At 35.7% G+C, this 23,537-nt stretch overlaps 1 protein-coding gene across 11 annotated transcripts in view; it reads left to right on the top strand.

The window, feature by feature from the left end:
* The window catches only part of KLHL31 (kelch like family member 31), a 141,375-nt gene that overhangs the window by 2,121 nt on the left and 115,717 nt on the right, over nucleotides 1–23,537 (top strand). For all 11 annotated transcript variants that reach the window (XM_072734043.1, XM_072734071.1, XM_072734083.1 and 8 more), the window contains exon 2: nucleotides 372–430. In XM_072734043.1, coding sequence (XP_072590144.1) covers nucleotides 428–430 — 3 coding nt within the window. In that variant the 5' untranslated portion in view covers nucleotides 372–427. The remainder of the gene's footprint in view (nucleotides 1–371; nucleotides 431–23,537) is intronic.

Below are 23,537 nucleotides of genomic sequence, written 5' to 3'. Positions count from 1 at the left end.
CTTATTTCACTTAGCCTTATACTGTCTATCTCCAGGTTGTTGCAAATTTCATTCTTTTTTATGACTGAATAATATTCCATGGTATATATATCACATCTTATTTATTCATTCAGTATTGATGGACACTTGGGCTGTTTCCATAGTTTGGCTATTGTAAATAATGCTGCAATAAACATAGAGTGCTTTTGTATTTTGTGGGGGTAAATACCTAGTAGCACAATTCCTGAATCATAGGGTAGTTATATTTTTAACTTTTTGAGGAAACTCCATACCGTTTTTCACAGTGGTTGCACCCCACTAAAAGTGCAAGAAGCTTCCTTTTTCTCCGTATCCTCACCAACATTTGTTGTTTCTTGTGTTTTTTATTTTAGCCATTCTGAGAGGTGTGGGGTGATAACTCGTTGTAGTTTTGATTTGCATTTCCCTGATGGTAAGTAATGAACATCTTTTCACGTGTCTGTTGGCCATCTGTGTGTCTTCTTTGAAGAAATGTTTGTCTTTTGCCCATTTTTTAAACTGGATTGTCTTGGGGGGTGTTGAGTTGATCAGTTCTTTATATGTTTTGTACACACAACTCTTATTAGATATGTCATCTGCAAATATAAAATTCTGTAGGTTGCTTTTTAGTTTTGTTGATTGTTTCCTTTGCTGTCCAGAAGCTTTCTATTTTGATAAAGTCCCAGTAGTTTATTTTTGCTTTTGCTTCCCTTGCTTCAGGAGACATGATTAAAAAATTTTGATACAGCTGATGTTCGAGAGATTATTACTCCCTGTACTGTCTTCAAGGATTTTCATGGTTTCAGGTCTCACATTTAGGTCTTTAATCCATGTTTAGTTTATTTTTGTATATGGTGAAAGAAAGTGGTCCAGTTTAATTCTTTTGCATCTGGTTGACCAGTTTTCCTAATACTATTTGTTGAAGAGTCTTTTTCCCATTGTATGTTCATTCCTCCTTTGTTGAAGAGTAATTGATCATATAATCATGGGTTTAACCCTGGGTTTTTTCTTCTGTTCCGTTGATCTATATGTCTATTTTTCTGCCAATACCATACTTTTTAATTACTACTTCTTTGTAATATAACTTGAAATCTGGAATTGTGATGCCTCCAGCCTTGTTCTTCTTTCGCAAGATTGCTATTGCTATTCCAGGTCTTTATGGTTCCATACAAATTGTAGGATTGTTTGCACAAGTTCTATAAAAAATGCTGTTGGTATTTTGATAGAAATTGTATTAAATGTGTAGATTTCTTTGGGTAGTATAGACATTTTAACAATATTTGTTCTTCCAATCCTTGAGCATAATTCTTCCATTCTTTATATCATCATTGGTGTTTTATAGTTTTCAGATTACAGGTTTTTCACCTCTTTGGTGAAAAGATTACAGGTTTCTCACCTCTTTGGTTGATTCCTAGATATTTTATTGTTTTGGGGGCAATTTTAAATGGGATTGTTTTCTTAATTTCACTTTTTTTTTTTCCTTTGGAGCCTAATGTGAGGCTTGAACTCATGACCCTGAGATCAAGACCTAAACTGAGATCAAGAGTTGGGTGCAGGGGCACCTGAGTGGCTCACTTGGCTAAGCATCTGCCTTGGGCTCAGGTCATGATCCTGGAGTCCTGAGATTGAGCCCCATATCAAGTTGCGGGGGGGGTCCCTGCTCAGTGGAGAGTCTGCTACTCTTCCTGGTCATACTCTCACTGTTTCTCTCTGAAATAAATAAATAAAATTTAAAAAAAAGAAAAAGGGATGCATAACCAACTGAGCCACCCATGCAACCCTTTTAATTTCACTTTCTGTTGCTTCATTATTAGTGTATAGGAATGCAAAAGATTTCTGTAAATTGATTTTATATCCTACAACTTTACTGAATTCATTTATCAATTCTGGTAGTTTTCTGACGGAGTCTTTAGGGTTTCCTATATACAGTACTGCCTAGAATTTGGGGTAATTAGTCTGGTAAGAGAGAAAAAAATGAAAACACCTTGTGAATTGGAGAATAGAGGACCAATAATTCTTTATCATGAAGAGTTTTTAGGCTTTCCTTATTGATATAATTTCTAGCATTGTTCCCCATATACAAATATCTTGATTGTGTTGGTGGTTGCATGGGTGTATACATTTATTAAGAACATCAAACTATACACTTAAAATGGAAACTTTTTATTATATAAAATTATTCATTAATAAAAGTAGTTTTTAAAGTTAGTAAATAATATACAGGTAAATGTATTTAAAAGGCAGTTGTAAATTACTTCTAGGACTAGGAATCACGTTGTGTTATTTATTTAATGCCCACTGTTGTGCCAGGCCCTGGATTAATTTGCTGGGGAGACAAAGAGGAATGAGACAGAGCTTTCAGTTTTACTGAAAGAAAGGTAGTTATCAAGGTAATAATTACAATTATCGTACTATTTTTTTCTTAATCTAGGATATGTAATCTTTGTCCTGTAAAAAGTTACTTGAGCGGCCCTCCAAGTTATTTATGTAGGCAAATTAAATCTTATTATATGGAATGCTGGATACTAGGAAGAAATTTGCAGTAGAATCACAAAGGCCTCTTGAGAGAGAAAGCATTCAGACCCTAACCTCTGTTTCTTCACATTTGAATTTAAGGACATTTTCTAGAGATTGTATATCCCCGATATAAGGGAAGGATACCCAAACCATATGATAAATATGAGAACCTACACAGTCTCATGGGTAAATCAGTTTAGAATTCAACAACCTATATGATCAGAAGTAAAATTGCCACTCTAATAGTTCTCTAATTTCCTCTTGCTACTAAATTAAAATTCTACCATCCCCCCATCCCTAGCTTTTTACTTGTAACCTTTAGCCCATTTAGATTTAATACAATTACAAGTTGACACTTAAATAATGCAGGGGTTAGGGGGTGCCAACCCTCACACAGTCAAAAATTCATGTGTAACTTTTGTCTCCCCAAAAACTTACCTAGTAATACCCTACTGTTGACCAGAAGCCTTACTGATAAACATTCAATTAACACATATTTTCTATATGTATTATATTCTGTATTCTTACAATAAAGTAAGCTAGAGAAAAGAATATGCTATTAAAGAAATCATAAGGAACAAAAAATACATTGATAGTACTATACTGTAAAAAATCCACATATAACTGGAGTCACGTAGTTGAAACCCATGTTGTTCAAAGATCAACTGTTTTGCTATGGATTTAAGCAAAATCCATAGCTATTGGATTTAAGTCTACTATGTTTTATTTTCTTTCTCTCTGTGCCATTGATTTTTGATCCTCTGTTCTTCCTTTAACCATCTTTTGAATAAATAAATAATTTCATTTTGTCTATAGGCTTTCTAGCTGTTGTGGCTGCTCTAGGGATTACAATATACATCCTTAAATTTTCACAGTTTACTATGTATATACCAATTCATGTAAAACATAAGACTCTTGCAATTATCTAGGTCCATTTGCCACCTCTGTGCTCCTTTATGTTATCATTTGTATTTGTATATTTACATGTTATAAGCTCCACAACAGAGTTTTATAATTTTTTAAATAATCATATATTCTTTTAAGGTTTTATTTATTTATTTGACAGAGACTGATAAATAAAGAGAGCACAAGCAGGCAGAGCAGCAGACAGAGAGAGGGGGAGAAACAGGCTCCCCGCCAAGCAGAGAACCCAATGTGGGGCTTGATCTCAGGACCCTGGGATCATGACCTGAGCCAAAAGCAGATGCTTAACTGACTGAGCCACCAAGGTACCCCAATTATCATAAGTATTTTAAAGAAATAAGAAAAAATAGTCCTTATATTTACTTATATGTTTACTATTTCCAGTGTTCTTTATTCGTATATGAGACCTCATTTCTTTCACCTTTGGTGAAAGTTTATTCGCAGAAGATTCTCTTAGTTTTATTATGAAATATCTTTATTTCACCCTAATTCTTTAAGAATATGTTCAGTGTAAATAAAATTCTGGGTTGATCATTTTTTTTCCTTCAGCATTCTAAAAATTAACCATTTTCTTCTGATTTTCATTGTTTCTTATGAGAAGTCACCAATATTTCAAATTGATGCTAAGTTATATGTAATATATCATTTTTTCTGTTTGCTTTCAAGATTTTCTCTTTATCTTTGGATTTTAACAATTTGACTATGCATATCCATATTTATCCTAATGGGAGTTTACTAAATTTCTTGACTCTATAAACTTAGAACTTTCACTGAATTTAGGATATTTTCAACCATTGAGTCCTTAATTTTTTTTGGCCCAATTTCTAATTTTTTTCTTTTTGATATTCCAATCTTACAAATGAACTTTTTGGTAGATGCCCACATGTACTTGAGGTTCTGCTTTTTCTCCCCATTGTTTTATTCTGCTTTCAAACTGGTAATATATATTTAGCTTCAAACTTACTGGTTCTTCTGTCATCACAACCTACTATTAAGCTCATATGAAATACAACTTTAGGTAGGGTATTTTGTAGTTCTGGAATATCTATTTCATTCTTTTTCTATGTATATCATTTATATTTTTCTGCTGACCTATTTGCTCATTCATTAAGATAATTTCCTTTATGTACTGAATAGAATTATAATCCCTGCTTTAAACTCCTTGTGTACTAATTCCAACATCTGGGTCATCTCATGATTAGTCTCCATTGAATGCCTTTTCTTTTAAGTGTGGGTCACATTTTCCTATCTCTTAACATGCCTAGTAATTTTTAGTTGTATCCTGGACATTATGAATGGTAGAATTTATGCATTCTGTTATGTTACTTTAAAGAGCATTAATTTTTTATTTTGTTTTAGCACACAGCTTAGATTAAATCAAACTTCAAACTCTTATATCTTAGTCTCTTTGGGCTGCTATAGCAAAAATACCATATACTGGGTGACCTCTAAACATCAGAAATTTCTCTCTCATAGTTCTGGAAGCTGGAAGTCCACTATCAATGCACTACTACATTAGGACCTGCTTCCTGGTTTATAGATGTTTTTCTTCTCACTATATCTCCATACATAGTGACAAGATGTGGGATGAGGAAGCTCTCTGGAGCTTCCTTAATAAGGACATTAATCCCTTTCATGATGGCACCACTCATATGACCTAATCACCTTCCAGAGACCTTATTTCCACATTGGGAATTATATTTCAACAATGTGAATTTGAGGCAGGACACATATTTAGCCTATAGCATCTTATTTTCTTTGTCGTGGATGGCAGCTGAAATTTTATATTCAGTTATTTTATTCTTAATGGTGCTGCTTCAAACAGAGCTACACATGCATAGTTAAGGGGTCAGCCAGAGATATGGGTGGAGTTTATATGCAGAATTTGGAGCTTCTACTTTCACTCAATCCCTTCTGAAGTTTCCCTAAGTCACTTCCTAGATGCCATGGTCTCTCCAACTCTCATCTACAATACTTCAAGTCAGATTGCTGTGAACATTGCCTGTTTAAGTTATTCTTTAAATTTTAGTGGTTTTATGTACCATGATGTCTACGCTTGTCAAAGCCACAAAAACAGAAAATTCACTGTGTTATTCCCTTCTTCCAAGTGTACAGTCCCTTTCAGTTCCTGCTTGCTTTTGGTCACTCTCTAGTATCTTCAGATAGGTTTTTAAAAATATTTTGTCAAGCATTATAACTATTATCTATTGGAAGCTTAGTCTGATAGTAACCACTCAGTCATTACTGAAAGAAAAACACCACTCCTTGCTTCTTATTAATTATACTCATTTATTTATTCACAGATTGTAATAGTATGTGGAAATTCCAAAATTTCCTACAATATAGATTTTAATCTACTCCTCCATTCAGAGAAGTTACAAATGAGCAGCCTGAGTTTCATTTGCTTTTCCATTTTTCTCAGTCTCCTCATAAATGTGCTAATGATGAATGAGTCAAATATTGAACAACATTTTGCCTTGGTGGAAATTGGCCAAACACTAATCTGTCATGTGGGGTGGTCTAAAGAATTCATGATTTTGCATCAAATTTTTGCATCTGCCATTACTAGGGCTTAGATCATAAGTGAATCATATTAACTCCAATATCCATTTCTTTATTTCCACAAAAGACATGAAAACTGCTACCCTCAAAAAGCTGTTGAAAAGACTGTGGATTAATATAATGGAAAGAGAGAGTTTTCTGTACTGCAGAAAACTATGCATTAGGCATTAGTCTTTGTCAATACTCTTTTCTCAGTTACCAGCTTAAGAGAAAGCCTACCATGTGAGTACTTTATTTGGAGAAGCAATATGGTGGATTAGTAGAAATGAGACTGAAAGGATTTCAACATGAATGAGAGTACACCAGGGGAGCTCAATCAAAATAAGCACCTGCCACTGAATCCATCTTTTTCCTGGCCTCTGCTTCATAGCCTCTTTCACCAATAACACTGAAAACTTGACGGATGAAGCCTAGAGGAGGCTTGCAAGCAGTCTTTACTCGGGTTGTGGCAATGCTTTACATTTGTATAATGTTTGACAATTCAAGTGAACTATCAACATACATCATCTCAATATATCAAAATGCATTTTTTAGTTATTTAAATAAACACAGATGCCTCATTTGTTTTCCATGTTGATTTACATAGGATATTATAAGATCATACAGATCAGTCTTGTCGAGATCACCCTTATTTTATAGTTGCATTTCTTACAATATAAATTAAGTTAATCTGGGCACTAAATTTTCATCAAAGGCCAAGAACTGCTTTATGAAAATAAGAGAAAAAAATATCAACAAACAGAAGTGTGCCCTTTCTACTGAGCAGTGCCTTTAGACAATACAAATACCGCAATTAATAAACATTGATCAGTTAGCTAAAATAAACCTAAAGGATGTCACGTCTCTCCAGTTAAAATTGGATCCATAAAATTGTATTCTTTTTTTTTTTAAGATTTATGTATTTATTCATGAGAGATGCAGACAGAGAGAGAGAGAGAGAGAGGCAGAGACACAGACAGAGGGAGAAGCAAACTCCTTACTGGGAGCCCGATGTGGGACTCAATCCCAGATCCCAGGACCATGACCTGAGCTGAAGGCAGGCACCCAACTGCTGAGCCACCCAGGTGTCCCTAAAATTGTATTCTAATAGGTGTGAATGTTACCTCGTTGTGGTTTTGATTTGTATTTCCCTGATGGTTAGTGATGTTGAACACCTTTTCATATATCTGTTGACCATTTGGATGTATTCTGTAGTAAAATGTCTTTTCAGTTCCTCTGCCCATTTTTTAATCTTATTGTTTGCTTTTTTATTACTGAATTGTACAAGTTCTTTATATATTTTAGATATTAATTCCTTATTGAATATATCACTTATGAGTAGCTTCTCCCATTCAGTAGGTTGCCATTCGTCTTATTAATGGTTTTCCTCACTGTGCAAAAGCCTTTCATTTTGGTATAGTCCCAATAGTTTATTTTTGCTTTTGTTTCCCTTGCTTCAGGAGACATATCTAGAAAAATATTACTGAGGTCAATGTTAAAGAAGTTATTACTTGTGTTCTTTTTCTAGGAGTTCTATGGCTTCATGTCTTACATTTAGATCTTTAATCCATTTTGAGTTTATTTTTATGTATTGTAGAAGATAGTGGTTCAGTTTCATCATTTTGCATGTTGTTATCCAGTTTTTCCAGCACCATTCTTTGAAGAAATTGTCCTTTCCCCATTGTATGTTTTAGGCTCCTTTGTTGTAATTGAGCATATATGTGAGTTTATTTCTGGGCCATCTATTCTGTTCTAATAATGTATGTCCCTGTTGTTATGCCAATATTGTATTATTTTTATTACTGTAGCTGTGTAATATAGTTTGAAACAGGAAGTTTGATGCCTCTAGCCTTGTTCTTCTTTCTCAAGACTGCTTTGACCATTTGGGGTCTTTTATGGTTCCATACATATTTTAGGATTGCCCTATTTCTGTAAAAAAATATCATTGGAATTTTGATAGGGATTGCATTGAATCTGTAGATTACTTTGGTTAGTTTAGACATTTTAACAATATTAATTCTTTTAGTCTATAAACAGAGAATATATTTCCATTTATTTGTGTCTTCTTAAATCAGTGTCATAGTTTTCATTGTATGGAGCTTTCACCACTTAGGTTCAATTTATTCCTAGGTATTTTATTCTTTTTGTTGCAATTGTAAATGGTATTGTTTTCTTAATTTCTCTTCCTGATGGTTATTAATGTATAGAAACAAGACTAATGTAGTCTATTGATTTTTGTATCCTGCAACTTCACTGAATTTATTAGTAATTCTAACAAGTTTTTTTTTAATAGAATCACTAGGATTTTCTTTTTATTTTTTATTTTTTTTTTTATTTATTTATGATAGTCACAGAGAGAGAGAGAGGCAGAGACATAGGCAGAGGGAGAAGCAGGCTCCATGCACCGGGAGCCCGATGTGGGATTCGATCCCAGGTCTCCAGGATCGCGCCCTGGGCCAAAGGCAGGTGCCAAACCGCTGCGCCACCCAGGGATCCCTAGGATTTTCTATATGTAGTAGTATGTTATCTGCAAATAAAAACAGTTTTATGTCTAATTTAGATGCCTTTTATTTTATTTATTATTATCATTATTTGTGTAATAGCTTTGGCTATATCTTTTGGTACTATATTTAATAAAAGTGGCAAGAGTGGCCATTCTAGTCTGGTTCCTGATCTTAAAGGAGAAGCTTTCAGCTTTTCACCATTGAGTATCTGTGGGATCATGATATATGGACTTTATTATGTTAAGGTTTGTGCCCCCTATACCCACTATGTTAAGAACTTTTATCAACAATGGATATTGAATTTTGTCAAATGCTTTTTTCTGTATCTATTGAGATGATTATATGACTTTTTTATCCTTCATTTTGTTAATATGGTATACTACATTGATTTGTTAGTATTGAACCATCCTTGCATCCCTAGAGTAAATCCCTCTTGATCATGGTTTATGGATGAATTTGGCTTACTAATACTTTGTTGAAATTTTTTGCCTCTGTGTTCATAAGGGAAATTGACTTGTAATTTCTTTTTCTTGTGGTGTCCTTATCTGGTTTTGGTATCAGGGTAATGTTGGCCTCATAAAGTAAATTTGGAAATGTTCCCTCTTCTTCTAATTTTTGGAAGAGATTGAGAGGAATTGGTATTAATTCTTCATTAATAGTTTGGTAGAATCCACCACTGAAACATTCTAGTCCTGGACTTTTTTTTTGTTGTTGGAAGCTTTTTGATTACTGATGTGATCTCCTTACTAGCATTTGGTCTGTCCAGATTTTCTACTTTTTCATGATTCAGTCTTAGTAGGCTGTATGTTTCTAGGAATTTATCCATTTCTTCTAAGTTGTCCAATTTGTTGACATATAATTGTTCATAGTAATCTCTTACTATCCTTTTAATTTTTGTGATATTAGTTGTAATGTTTCATCTTTCATTAATAATTTTAGTTGTTTGATTCCTCTCTCATTTTTTTCCATGTAAATCTAGCTAAAGATTTCTCTATGTTGTTTCTTTTCAAAAAGCCAGCTCTTGGAGCACATCAGTGGCTCAATCAGTTAAGCATCCAGCTCTTGATTTTGGCTCAGGTCATGATCTCAGGGTTGTGAATGGCAGGCTCCACACTCAGCAAGGACTATGCTTCTCTTCCTTTCTTCTCTCCCTTCTCCCCCTCTCCCTCTACCCCTCCTCCTTCCTCACATACACACACACTCTCTCAGTCAATCTCTTTAAAAACCAGCTCTTAGTTTCATTAATCTTTTCTATTGTGTTTTTAGTCTCTATATCTTTTATTTCTACTCTGATCTTTATTATTTCCTTCCATCTACTAACTTGGGGTTTTGTTTGTTCTTCTTTTTCTAGTTCCTTGAAATATAAATTTAAGTTATATTTTATTAGATAGATCTTTTATTTATCATAATGAACATCTTTCATAAAACTGCTTCTGCTGGATCCTATGTTTTTGGATATTGTACTTCCATTTTTATTTGCCTCAAGTAATATTTTATTTTCTTTTGATTTCTTCTTTCATTCATTATATGTTGAGGAGCATGTTGTTTAATCTCCATGTTTATGAATTTTTGTATTCTTTTTGTAATTGATTTCTAGTTTCATACCATTGTGGTCAGAAAGGTTGCTGCTATGATTCCAATCTTCTTAAATGTATTAATACCTGTTTTATTATTTAACATACCACAACTGGAGAATATTCCTTATTTACTTGGGAAGAATGTATAGTCTGCTACTCTTGGATGGAATGTTCTGTAAATGTCTGTAGGTTGATCTGATCTAACATGTAGTTTAAGTCCAGAGTTTTCTTATTGTCTGTCAGATAATTTATCCATTGTTAAATGTATTGAAGTCCTCCAACTATTTATACTATTGTTGTCTATTTCGTTCTTCAGAATGTTATCTAGATCTGTCTTCAGACTTGCTTTACATATTTAGTGCTCTTATGCTGGGTTCATAAATACTTACAACTCTTATATCATGTGAGATTGACCCCTTTATCATTATATAATGACTCTTATTGTCTCTTATTACAGTCTTTGACTTAAAGTCTTATTGTCTGATGTAAATATACCTGTCTCTGATTTTTTTTGTTTCCATTTGCATTAAATATGTTTTTCCATCCTTTTGTTTTCAGTTTGCATGTGTCTTTGAAGTTGAAGCGAGTCTCTTTTAGGCAGCATATGGTTGGGTCTTGTTTTCTTATTCATATATTCATATAGCCACTTTATGTCCTTTGATTAGAGAATTAGTCCATTTACATTTAAAGTAATTGGTGATGGATACGGATTTACTATTGCCATTTTGTTAATTATTTTCTAGGTGTTTAGTAATTCCTTTGTTCCTTTCCTCTTGTTCTCTTTCTTTCTGAATTGATTATTGTCTATAGTGATATGCTTAGATTTCTTTATCTTTTGTGTAACTGCTATAGGATTTTGCTCTGTGGTTTATCTTGAAGCTTACATAAAGCATCTTATATTCATAATAGTCTGTTTTTAGATGATAACTTAATTTCAAACACATTCTAAAGCTTTACATTTTTACTCTCCACTGCCCACATTTTTTGTGTTTGGTGTCAAAATACAAGTCTTTTTATCTTGCATATCCCTTAACAAATTATTGTAATTATAGTTATTTTTAATACTTTTGTATATTAACCTTCACACTAGATTTATAAGTAATTGGCTACTATCATTATAATAATAGAGTATTTTAAAATTTAATTATATGTTTATCATTACCAGTGAGATTTATACTTTCACATGTTTTCCCCTTACCGGTCAGTGCTCTTTCATTTCAGTATAAAGAAGTACTTTTAACATTTCTTTTAAGGCTGGTCTAATGGTGATGTACTCTGTCAGCTTTTGCTTGTCTGAAGTACTCTTTATACTCTTTATCTCTCCTTCATTTTTGAAAGACAACGTTGCTAGATAGAGTACTCCTGATTGCCAGATTTTTTTTTCTTTCCATTTTTTTCAACTTTTTTTTTTTTTTTAATATATTGTGCCACTTTCTTCTGGCCTATAAAGTTTCTGCTGAAAATTCTGACGATAGCCATCTTATGAAGATTCCTTTGTAAAGAACAGGTTGTTTATCCCCTGCTACTTTTAAGAATATTTTCTTATCTGTAACTTTTTACAACTAAATTATATGTCTTGATGTGGATATTTTTGGATTAATCTTGTTTGAAGTACTCTGGGTTTCCTGGATTGGATGTCTATTTCCTTTGCCAAGTTAGAAACAAGTAGTTTTCTTTAGCTATTATTTCTTAAAATAAGTTTTCTGCCTGCCCCTTTCTCTCTTCTTTTTCTGGGATACTTATAATGGGGAAAATTGATGTTTTCCTATAAGTCATTTAAGCTCTCCTCATTCTTTTTCTTTTTGCTCTTCTGATTGGATAAATTCCACTGCCTTGTCTTCAAGTGCTCTGATCCTTTTCTCTGCTTCGTCTCGTCTGTTGTTAAAACCCCTCTATTGAATTCACATACACATAGAATATAACTATAGTTCATTTGACAGACTTATTTCAGATTTTTAAATATCTTAAGTAATGTAGAAAGTGAGAAATTTCACATTTATAAGTGAAAGCTTAAATCAATTCTCTTCCAGATCATAAAGTACAATTATTAATAAAAGCTACTGAATTAAGAATTCAATGAATCTCAGCCCTGACTCTTCAACAAAATAATGTTGGATATCAAAATGTTTACCTCTTTCATCCCTGTTTCTCATCCTAACTGGAGCAGATGGGGTAAAAAAAAAGTACATAAGGTCTCTGACAACTCTAAAAGGACTACAATTATACTTCTTCCTCAAAATGTTCTCATTAGTATACTTTTTAATAAAAGTAAATGGCACAAAGTCCATCATAAGTAAATGATCCTATTAAGTTTTCATTTTTATAAACATTTCTCTTTCATGATTCACAGTGAGCACACCTCAGTTTTTCCATTATCAGTTTTTCTCTCCCCCACCCTAATGTAACTATCATCATCAAATCTATTTGCCACACAATATTTACCTGTTCATGACTTCTTATATTTCTTTCTTTACTTCATTTGGCTCATTTCTGTCTACTTTCCTTAGAAAGCATATTTTAAAGGCAGAAATTGTCTATTTTAATAGACTTATTGGCAGTCATAGACAATCCAAATAATTAAACACTATCTCTAATAAAATAGTAATTTATAGAAATGGAAGAATGAAAAATATCAAACTATTATTGTTGAATCTGCCTTTTTATTATCCAAGCAGATAATATTTATGTAAAGGACATGTTTTAATACTTATACAATAAAGTTTTAATATTTATAATACTTATTTAATATTTTGGTATGTTTTACAAGTCACTTATACATAATTTTGTATTTATATAATCCTTCTAAACCTGAGAAAACAAATATCAAATTTGACCCATGTCAATCCCTCTTGGGAGGCCAGCACAATTAGGCAATGCTATGACTAAGAGCAGCCACAAAGAGAAAGGGGGAAAAGAAGCCAAGATCATCCCAAGGCAGGACATTTCACTCCAGGGAGGTAGCTGGACCTATGACTTAATTGGGAATAAAAAACAAGTTGCCCTCCAAATATGGGACTGGGAGTAATATTTATATTTCACCATGACTACCTACCTGATCTTTGCTGCTGAGGAAGGAAGCTAGTGTGTGTGTATGTGTGTGCATGCATGTATCTATAGACCAAAGAGCGGGGAGTGGAAAATGTACCAAGGAGACAGCCAAAGGGGAAATGGTTTTTAAGAAACAAACCAATTCAGGGGAAAAGGATAATTATGCATAGAGTGGGAAATAAAATGTACAGATAGCATGAAAACTTAAAATACTATGAAAAGAAATAATCGTTATTATTTTTATGTTGTGGAGTATGTTGAAGCTTTATTACTGGTATGGTCAGTTATCTGCTTAGCAATGTATATGTTTTCAAAGTGTGTAAGTGCCTTATGTAAACACAGGACTTTCTATTAAAACTTTTCTATAAAATCAGTGAAACAGTTGGGCACATAAGCTAGCTCTGTACAATATTTAAATTATGTAGTAGACAAATTATCATATGGCTCTAATTAATTATCTCCACATCTTGATATTCATCTTCTATTATTCCTTCCTCTTGAGTATATGCTGGACTTATTGACTTACTTGTAATGAATGAAAAATACAGCAAAAGTCATTGGATATCACTCCTGATAGTGATTATAAGAAGGCTATGTATGGCTTCCATCTTGGGTGCTCTCTGTCATTCTCTTGGATTGCTTCCTCTTGGGAAAGCCAGCTGCCATGCCCTGAGAGCTCTGTGGAGCTGTCCACATGAGTAAGCTTGGAAGCAAATCTCCTGAAGCATGTAAATAGCCACTGGAGTGAGTTTGGAAGCAAATTCTCTCCCAGTTGAGCCTTGAGATGACTGCAGGTCTAACTGACATCTTGGTTACAACCTCATGAGAGACTGAACCAGAACCACCAGCTAAGCTGTTTCCAGATCACTGACACAGAAACTTTGAGATAGTAAACGTTTATTGTGTTAAGCTGCTAAGTTTAGGGTAATTTGTTGCAAAGTAATAGATAACTAATACAAATCAAAACAGGTAACACAAAACATAGCTGAAATGCTACATGAAGTGCAACAGAAGTGTCAGATTCAAGGTAGGCAGAAGGTTGTACAGGACTGAGATGAAGAGTACTCACTAAGCACCTGTGTTGTTCTAGTAGGCACAATGCCAAGCACCATACAAACACATCTTAGGTTCTTCTCATTACACTGTAATACTGGCCTCATTATCCCCACATCACACATGACTAACCTGATATTCTGAGGGGTTAAATACTTTGCCTAACTTTATACTGCCAATAAGTGGTAGATGCTGAGTTTTGAACTTTCCCTATCTTCTAGATGATAGATAGATAGATGATAGATAGATAGATAGATAATAGATAGATTAGATTAGATAATAGCTCCAAAGTTTCTGCTTTTATTACAACCCTAACTGCAATGAGTAAGGCAAGCAAGTGCTTCATAACACTGACAATGAGTGAAAATGAACCCAGCTGAGCCTTCCGGACACAGACCCACCACATTTTATGTGATCACAGCTGAGGTAGTATGAGTAGAGCACTGCGGGAACATGAAGAGAGCAACTGCTTGTACTATGGATGAGTGTGGGAAGAAGATGTAGGGAGAATCCTACAGAGGGGGTTATGTTAGGAATGAACAACACAACTTCTTTGTTACCCCAGCAGGGCCTGGGCTCTAGAATCAAACTAACATGGGTTCACACCAGTTATTGGCTCTGTGACCTAGACAAGTTACTTCTTGCCACCATGGTTTCTTTATCTATACTGATTAAATGAGGCAATGCATTTAAATTGCTTGGCAGAGGTCCGGGTATATAGCAAACACTTAACAGATGTCCACAATTAATAATGCTATTGTTTTCTCTTCAAAAATGACTTTCTGGGCAGCATGGGTGGCTCAGTGGTTTAGCACTGCCTTCGGCCCAGGACATGATCCTGGAGACCCGGGATCGAGTCCCACGTCAGGCTCCCTGCAGGGAGCCTGCTTCTCCCTCTGCCTGTGTCTCTGCCTCTCTCTCTCTCTCTCTCTCTGTGTCTCTCATGAATAAATAAATAAAATCTCTTTTAAAAAAATGGACTTTCTTTTCATTGAGTGTCTTATTACTACTATCACTTTCTATACTTATCAGTCTGAGTGATTTTTTAAGGGGGGAAAATATTTCCCTGTGCTAATTGGACAAGAGTTGAAGAAATTAAAAAGAGAATATGAGAAGGAAAAGGTGAGTGAAAACAAAATGTATGTGATTGGGAGGTAATGATTGCATATAAGGCCAGTGACTGTCTCTGGGAATAGAGGCAGGGAGGGAGGCTGCCATGTGTACTCTACCTGTGGGGAGTAAAGACTGTACATTTTTCATATTGTCACAATACCATCAGGGCCACAGTCATTCAAAGAGTATACAATGGACTCATTCATTCTTCAGCAAATACTATGGAAACTTCTTGTACACCATCAGGCTTCCATGAGGATAGCATCACAGAGCCTATATACTAATAAGGCAAGACAGGCAATCAACACATAACATACAAAATAAAACTGTATGCAGAAAGGATGAATACATTTGGAATATGACAACTGCTAGGGAGACATTAAAGCAGGAAAATAAGCTGGAAAGACAAAGGAGAGCATTGTGTTGTTTTAGCTAGGATGATCAGAAAACTCCTAAATGAAGCAAGAGATGCAGCTGACAGCAACACGCCCCCTTCAGTGCCCTGCGGTCAGAGCCTGTGACACACACAAGTACTGAATCAAGGGACAGGAAGGAATGAGAAAAGTAGGTGTTGGTTAGTTACCAAGTGTCTGATAATTAACTTCTGAAGTGTAAAGCCTATGATTTCTTCTGCAAATAGCTTTAAAAATATATTTAATAATCATTTATAAGAAAGGAAAAGTATGATTTACTCATCTCCTAGAATTCCAAACATGTTGTTCTTCATATACATTGATCTGCCAATCTTCCCTGTTTTGCTTGCAAGGCTGTCCAGGAATACTATGGTGAAGCCAGTGGGGATCTGAGGGTGCATTTGTATGATTCTGCAGGGGAGTGCCTTCCCAAATTTTGTATCCCAGGCTCCTCACTGGCCTCACCATAGTCCCAGCCTTGATTGTTTAATTGATTGGCTCTGTTAATGGGCTGGGTTTTGCTTTTGCATAGTATTGACTTTTTAAAAAAAATTGGTATGTACTTCTTATTAAAAATGTCAATCAATACAAAAAATTAAAGGGGGAAAGTAATAAAGCACCCCATATCCTTACTACCCAGAAATAACTAGTATTAATAATTGGTATACATTGTTATAAACTCTCTGTGCATATATAGAGAAAGGAGGTTGGTAGATATATAAGCAATAGAATTAGTCAAAGAGATAAACAGGTATAAATAGAATTTATTTTATGAAGGGAGGATAATGCTATATATGATTTTTTAAGAAAAAAAATTAAATCTGATTTTCTCTTAAATTAAACTTAAATTACAGGAATGACTGAAGCTTAGGTAAATGTTTCTTTACCCAAAAGGCATTTTATTTCCCAAGAGGTTTTTCTAAAATTAAAAAAAAAATCGTTATTGAAATTATTCAAGTGTGGAGAGTGTTAGTGAGAATGACAAGGGTGAGGAGAAGAGCTAGATTTTTCCAATTCAGTGTTGGTTTGCTCCATTTAGGAAAGATGAGATAATTAGTACACTCTTCCTCCAGATTTCTGATTTTTTAATTTCTTTTTATATTCTATTCTGAAACCATAATTGACCCAGTAATCTAGAGATAAATTCTGTAATTGATTCACATTAGTTTCCCTGTTTGGGCCCTTTGCCCCCTACAGAATAATCAGCTTTTCAACACCTCAGTTTTAAATATGAATGAACAATCAAAGGGCACTTTTGGGGATTCCTCCTATATTAAATAGAGGAACCAAGATAATTTTTTTTAAATTAAAAGACCCTTAGAGGAGATAAGAAAAGGTAATTAGAGTTCTACTTTTAGTTTCTGATGTGAGAGTATAAAAGACTCCACAGACCTACTGCTCAGCAAAACTTGTGTTCAAAAACAAAAACAAAATTATGTTCAAAATCAACTATTTAAAATCTCTGGACATTATACTAAGGGCAAAGGGCAAATGAAGACACATTTATTTAAGAAAATCTGCTAAAACTTCACAAAAACAAGAGTCTCTGGTATTTGAACCAAGACCTACTCTTTCCGTCCTTCTCAGCTCATAGAGATAGCAACTACATTCCAGCTCCCTGTGCCCCCAGTTCCTAGTCAGAGGACCATATTCTCAGAAGGACATCACTTTCCAATGCATCTCTGACACCAATGTTGCTCTGATACCAAAACCAAACAAAAACAACAGAAAATTACAACCAAATACCTCTTCTAAATATGGATATGAGAATTGTCAACAAAATGCTAAGAAACTTATGAAGAGGCATATAAAATAGAAACAAAAATTGTATATATATATAATTGCATATGTGAAATAAATTATACATTTAAATAAAAAGAATTACACACCATGTCCCACTGGGATTTATCCCAGGAATTAGTACCCCAAAATCAACTAATATAGTACACCATATCCATACAAAAAAAAATCACATAATCATCTCAATAAACACAAGAAAAACATTAGCAAAATGCAACACCCTTTCATGATTAAACAATGGTAGAAAACTGGATGCTATCCCTATAAGATCAGGGACAAGATAAGGACATCTATCCTTGCCACTTCTATTCACCAGTTCTAGCGAGGACAATTAGGCAAGAAAGCATCCAGATAGGAAAAAAAAGATATAAAGATGACATAATCTTACATAGAGATAATCATGAAGATTCCACTAAAAAACTATTGGAACTAATAAACAAGTTCAGCAGGGTTACAAAATTCAAAACAATTATACAAAAATTGACTGTATTTCTAAACTCTTGCAACAAACTGAAAATTAAACAATGCCTAACAACAGAGCAATGCTTTCCAAACATCAAGGGATATAGTGTATTCAAATGTAATAAAAACATTGTCTGACATGCAGAGCCTCAGAAATAATTTCTTTCCTATCTTAGGAAGTTTCCAGAAAATACACTATACAAAACAAGAGAGTACAAAAGCATAGGACCAGAATTTAGGAGATCCTCAAGGGACATACCAGGATTTAGGAGATCCTCAATGGACATACCACAAAGGAGATCTAGAGGTCTACTAGTAGAGGTTGGAGCAATCACCGAAGGCTCTATGAGAGTTTTACTGATAAATAAATATGTACATATATATACCAGATAACTATGGTGGTGCTTTTTTACTTGAAAAGATTTTATTTTACTGGGCATGGAGCCCAATGCAGGGCTGGAACCCACAACTGAGAGATCATGAGCTGAGCTGAAACCAAGAGTCAAATGCTTAACTGACTGAGCTACCCAGGTGCCCCAATATGGTGGTGCTTTTAAAGAACAAGAAGGAACAAAAAACACCAACATAAAGAAAGGATTATTGTAAGGAAAACGTTCCAAAAAGAAAGGAAATATGTTTAGAAGGACAAGGACAAAAGCATACAAGAAAGAAGTATATTCATAGGTTCTGCAATGACATTTTGGTTCTGCAATGACACTTTCATGCAATGATTTTTCATTAATTTAACAAAAAGTGATGCTATAACTATATGGGAGGACAGAGAGATGAGATGAGAGTATAAGAGAACTAAATATTCATTTGTCATAGCAGAAGGCCTCACACTGATAAACTGAAAAACTATAATAAGAGCACACTATTAAAAGACATGATAATACCTATTTTTAAAAATGGCCAAAGGAGTTAAAGTTGGCTGTTTCTGGGAGATGGGTAGTGACGGGTACAAAGGATGGTTGTCTTTTATTATAAGCTTCATATTATTTAATACATGTTTTTAACAAATAATATATTTTGATAAGGCCTTTCATTATGTAGAAGACAGAAAAAATAATCTGCAAAATGGTGATCATATATTTAAAGACATATGGTATTTTGGCCCGAGACTTTTTAGTGTAAGTGTTATGTTCACCCATCAGACATTGCAGTAATGTAAATAATATGTTCTCTAATTTGGGGCAACACAGTGGCTAACTTTTTATTGTTACTTTATGACAACAACTTTGTTGGAAACCACACTTACATCCTGGATCTATCTGACTCTCATCTTGGTGTTATTTTGTCTCCTTATCTCTTATATTTCCTATGAAAAGGAAATTAAGCATAAAGGCTTAAATAAATCCATACCTGATTACATAAGCACACTCATAGTTAATGCTGTGTACGTCATGTTAGAACTCGTCAGTGATGCTAAGTGTGGTGACTTGGTTAAGGTGGGGACCACCAGATTCCTCCATTATAAGGACATATTTTACACAAAAACAAACCCAAAACATTTATCTCTTACTCCTTAAGTACATCACAGCTTGTAGATGCCTGCTCTGGCACTCTGTCTCTATCCTATTCTTTGAGGAATGGCCCACTTTTGTCCATTTTGGTAATCCAACAAGTTGTTCTAAAATAAACCAGCAGCTTGAGGTGGGAGTCAAAGCTGGACAGGGAATTCAAGGAAAATGCCACAGGACCATTTGTATCTTCACCAGAACTGCTTCTCTATAATTTTGCACATTGTGTTTTGCACACCTCAGGGAGGGGTGGGAGAGTTGACATAGTACTCGTTGCAGACTTGTATAATTATTATGACAATTTTTTTAAGGTTTTATTCATTTATTGACAGAGCACAAGCAAAGGTGTGGCAGGCAGAGAAAGGGGGAGAAACAGCCTCCCTGCTGAGCAAGGAGCTTGATATGGGGCTCCATTCCAGAACCCTGGGATCCTGACCTGAGCTGAAGGCAGACACTTAACTGACTGAACCACCCAAGTACTCTGACAATTTTCTGGAAGATAGAGAAAAGTGTTAAGGTGGGGCCTCTTTTCTAATTTAGACAGAGTTGTGTTTGGACTAGCGGCTGGGACATAGGTCCCCCCATCCCTGGCCACTCAACCTTGGAACCTTGGAAATCAAGCATCTGGAAACCATTCCAGAGTCTAGTCTGGGTGCACCTATCCTGAAAACTCTATCCTATCAAATACATTTCCTCCATTCTTAGCTTCTTATCTACCATCTTTTATCATCTACTGATTGACAGCATGAAGGCAACACTAAGTAATTTGGGGTATTTTCTAGTGTGGAGGAAGAAAGGGAAGGTACCTGTTCTTCACTGACCCAAAAGTTTCTGATGCTTCATATGCTCACCATGTTTCAGGATTTTCTCTCTTCTGTCCTATGTAGGAGTAAATCGTATCCACCGTTAATTTCTGTACCTCCTTATATTTCTAACAGATTATCATTCTACAAAGCTATACATTTTGCAATGCATTCATAGGCAACCAAGAGAAATTGCAAGACATCTTATGCAAAAATATTTGCATACCAAGTCAATGATCTTTTGTGAAGACAGTCTATATCTAGTGCCCAGAGCAAGATGTCTTCTGATGGGCTCATTAAACATCTACAAGGTCACTGTATTCCTGGCTCACCTAGAGCAACTCTCTGCTTAAAAGCTGTCACATCCACCTCCTCTCTGGGCTCTGTGTCAGAGCAATTCACAGAGTGGTAGAAATTTTCCAGTTTTTCTCTCTTTCCCCCCTTGGCCCAGGGAACCTGTTGGCAATTATAGCCTTTGCTTGACAAGGTCCTTTGGACACAGCATGCTGATGGCAGTTGCCTCCAGGTGGGTTCAGCTGTTTTAGAAGCAGGGTGACAGTCATCTGCATCGACTTCTGCTGGCTACCACTTTTGTTGTTAAAACTTTTCCAGGACTTTTGAGGGTGGTTATTTCTTCTTGTACCATCATGACAATTGTCTTATCTCACCATGGGTGCTGTCATATATAATTAAACTCTGTGCTCCAAAATAAAGTCAGAAGTGGTGATTACATTACCATCAACTGAATGCCACTACTCTATGCCTGTGAAAGTTAGAGAAACTTCATATGGTGACTTTTAGCTTTGTTTGCTTCTAACCAAAAGTAGTCTAAAAGCTAGAAGACAGGTTTGAACCATCCTGTCTGTATCTTGAAAACAGGATTTTTCCACCTAGGAACTATGAACATTTTGTATTAGATAACTCTTGGTTGGGGAAGGGGTGTCCTGTGAATTATTGTTTACCAGTATCCCTGCCTCTACTCACTAGATGCCAACAGCACCCTCTTCCACACTGTGACAACCAGAAATGTCTTCAGACATTACCAAATATCTTGAGGGATGGTGGGGTGGGGTGGGGGGAGGGAACATCAAAATCAACTCTAGTTAAGAATCACTGCTCTAAATGATAAAGTATTGATATAGATTGTGTTCAGTTTGGCATACATTTTCTTCTTCTTTCTTTTAAAAGCCTCACAAAATCTCTACTTTGGCTAAGCATATAATAGAAATAGTTTTTAATCTTACTTATTTTTCTATAGTTATCCAAAGTGATTCCTAATGAGTTTAACCAATGAATGGGGAATGGGGAGGGGAATGCTTTTATTCTGTATAATAGGCTAAACAATGCCAATTTGTTCACCATGGGCAACTTTAAGAATACTAGAAACAAATTGCTGTATTTGAAAGACAAATACTGGTTTTCACTAAAATAATGATAGTATTTGTTAAAAGGTTGTGAATCCAGTCAAAGATCAGTGTAATTGGGGCACCTGGGTGGCTCAGTCAGTTGAGAGTTTGACTCTTGAATTCGGCTCAGGTCATAATATCAGGGTCCTGAGAGCAAGCTCAACATCTGGCTCCATGCTAGGCATGGAGCCTGCTTAAGAGTCACTCAGAGCACCTGGGTGGCTCAGTCACTTAAGTATCTGACTCTTGGTTTCAGCTCAGGTTGTGATCTCAGGGTCATGATATGGAGCCCTATGTCAGGCTCCACGCTCAGCATGGAGTCTGATTGAGTTTCTCTCACCCTCTCCCCTTCCCCCTCCCCCCACCCCGCACACGCTTTTTTTCTCTCTAAAATAAATAAATAAATAAAGGGGATCCCTGGGTGGCGCAGCGGTTTGGCGCCTGCCTTTGGCCCAGGGCGCGATCCTGGAGACCCGGGATCGAATCCCACATCAGGCTCCCGGTGCATGGAGCCTGCTTCTCCCTCTGCCTGTGTCTCTGCCTCTCTCTCTCTCTCTCTCTCACTATCATAAATAAATAATAAAAAATAAATAAATAAATAAAATAAAATAAGTAAATAAGTAAATCTTAAAAAGATCAATGCAAGAATGGTCACTTGATTAAAAAGGAACAGGGGTAACAAGAAGTAATAATGCTACATAATAGCTGGCACTTACATAGCACTTACTCTGTGCCAGACACTGTGCTGATAAGTGCTTTGACCTCAGAACAGCCCAAGAGGTCAACACCATTGTCTCCATTTCAAAAATTGGGAAATTAAGACCAGATGCGGTTAAGTATCAGGCTTAAACTCACCAGCTAGGATGTGACAGAACCAGGTTAAGAATCCAGGTAATCTATCATCAGCCGCCATGCATTTAACCACTATCCTAAACTCTTCTCAAGGCCTAAAAGTTAACTGGTTGATTCAATTAGATCTGGCTTTGAATCCCAGCTCTGCTGGGTGAATGCAGGCAAGTTATGTCACTGACCTCAGCTTCCTCATTTATAACGGGAATAAAAACACCTGCCTCACTGAGATACCACTGGCATTAAAATAAATGACCTACAGTGCATAGTGGGTGCTCATTAAAAGTAGCTGTAATTAGGATAAACATTACTACCTGAGGTTGGGGAGGGTGGGCATATAGAGAATGACAACCACCTTGAGGCCCAATCAGGACAGGCAAGTTGAGATCCTTTCCCCAATTGAAGGAGCAGAGCTAGAATTGAGCAGGTATGTGCTGGAGACAGAGAAGTAGATCTCCCTATGCTGTGCAGAAGATGCGGCTTATGTCATGGACATTTTAGCCTCACTGAGGAAGATAGTAAAAGTGAGGAGGAAAGAACAGGCCAGAAGCTTCCGACTTGTCTGCATACTGACTGTGGGAAGAAGAGCCAACAAAAAAGCAAAGAAGGAGCAGGAAAGGCACCAGGGGATAGAGCATCATAGAAGAGAGTCTCAGCATGGAGGAAGTGGTAGAGGTGTCCAAGGGACCTCCCTGATTCCTGGGAAAGAGGCATTTCTACAGAAGTCAAATGGCAAAGGACTTAATGATCATTGCAGGTGTGGGAGCAGAAACTGAAGAAGGAATGAGGAAAAGAAGTGACACCTTAAATAGGGAAGCAAATGAAAAGCAGCCCCATTAGGAGACAAGAGATCTGGCTAGTATGAAGAAGTGGTGGGAGGAGACAGTGAACAGGCAGGTGAGGGAAGGACCACTGAGGAAAGCAGGAACAGACCTGCAAGTGTTATTTCCCAGAAGGAAGAGGGAGAAAAGAGGTAAATGACAATGCTGAGGGATTTGCTCACATGGAGA

This window comes from Vulpes vulpes, chromosome 1, assembly GCF_048418805.1.
Source record: "Vulpes vulpes isolate BD-2025 chromosome 1, VulVul3, whole genome shotgun sequence".
Classification (NCBI taxonomy): domain Eukaryota; kingdom Metazoa; phylum Chordata; class Mammalia; order Carnivora; family Canidae; genus Vulpes; species Vulpes vulpes.
This window is presented reverse-complemented; position numbering and strand designations above follow the sequence as displayed.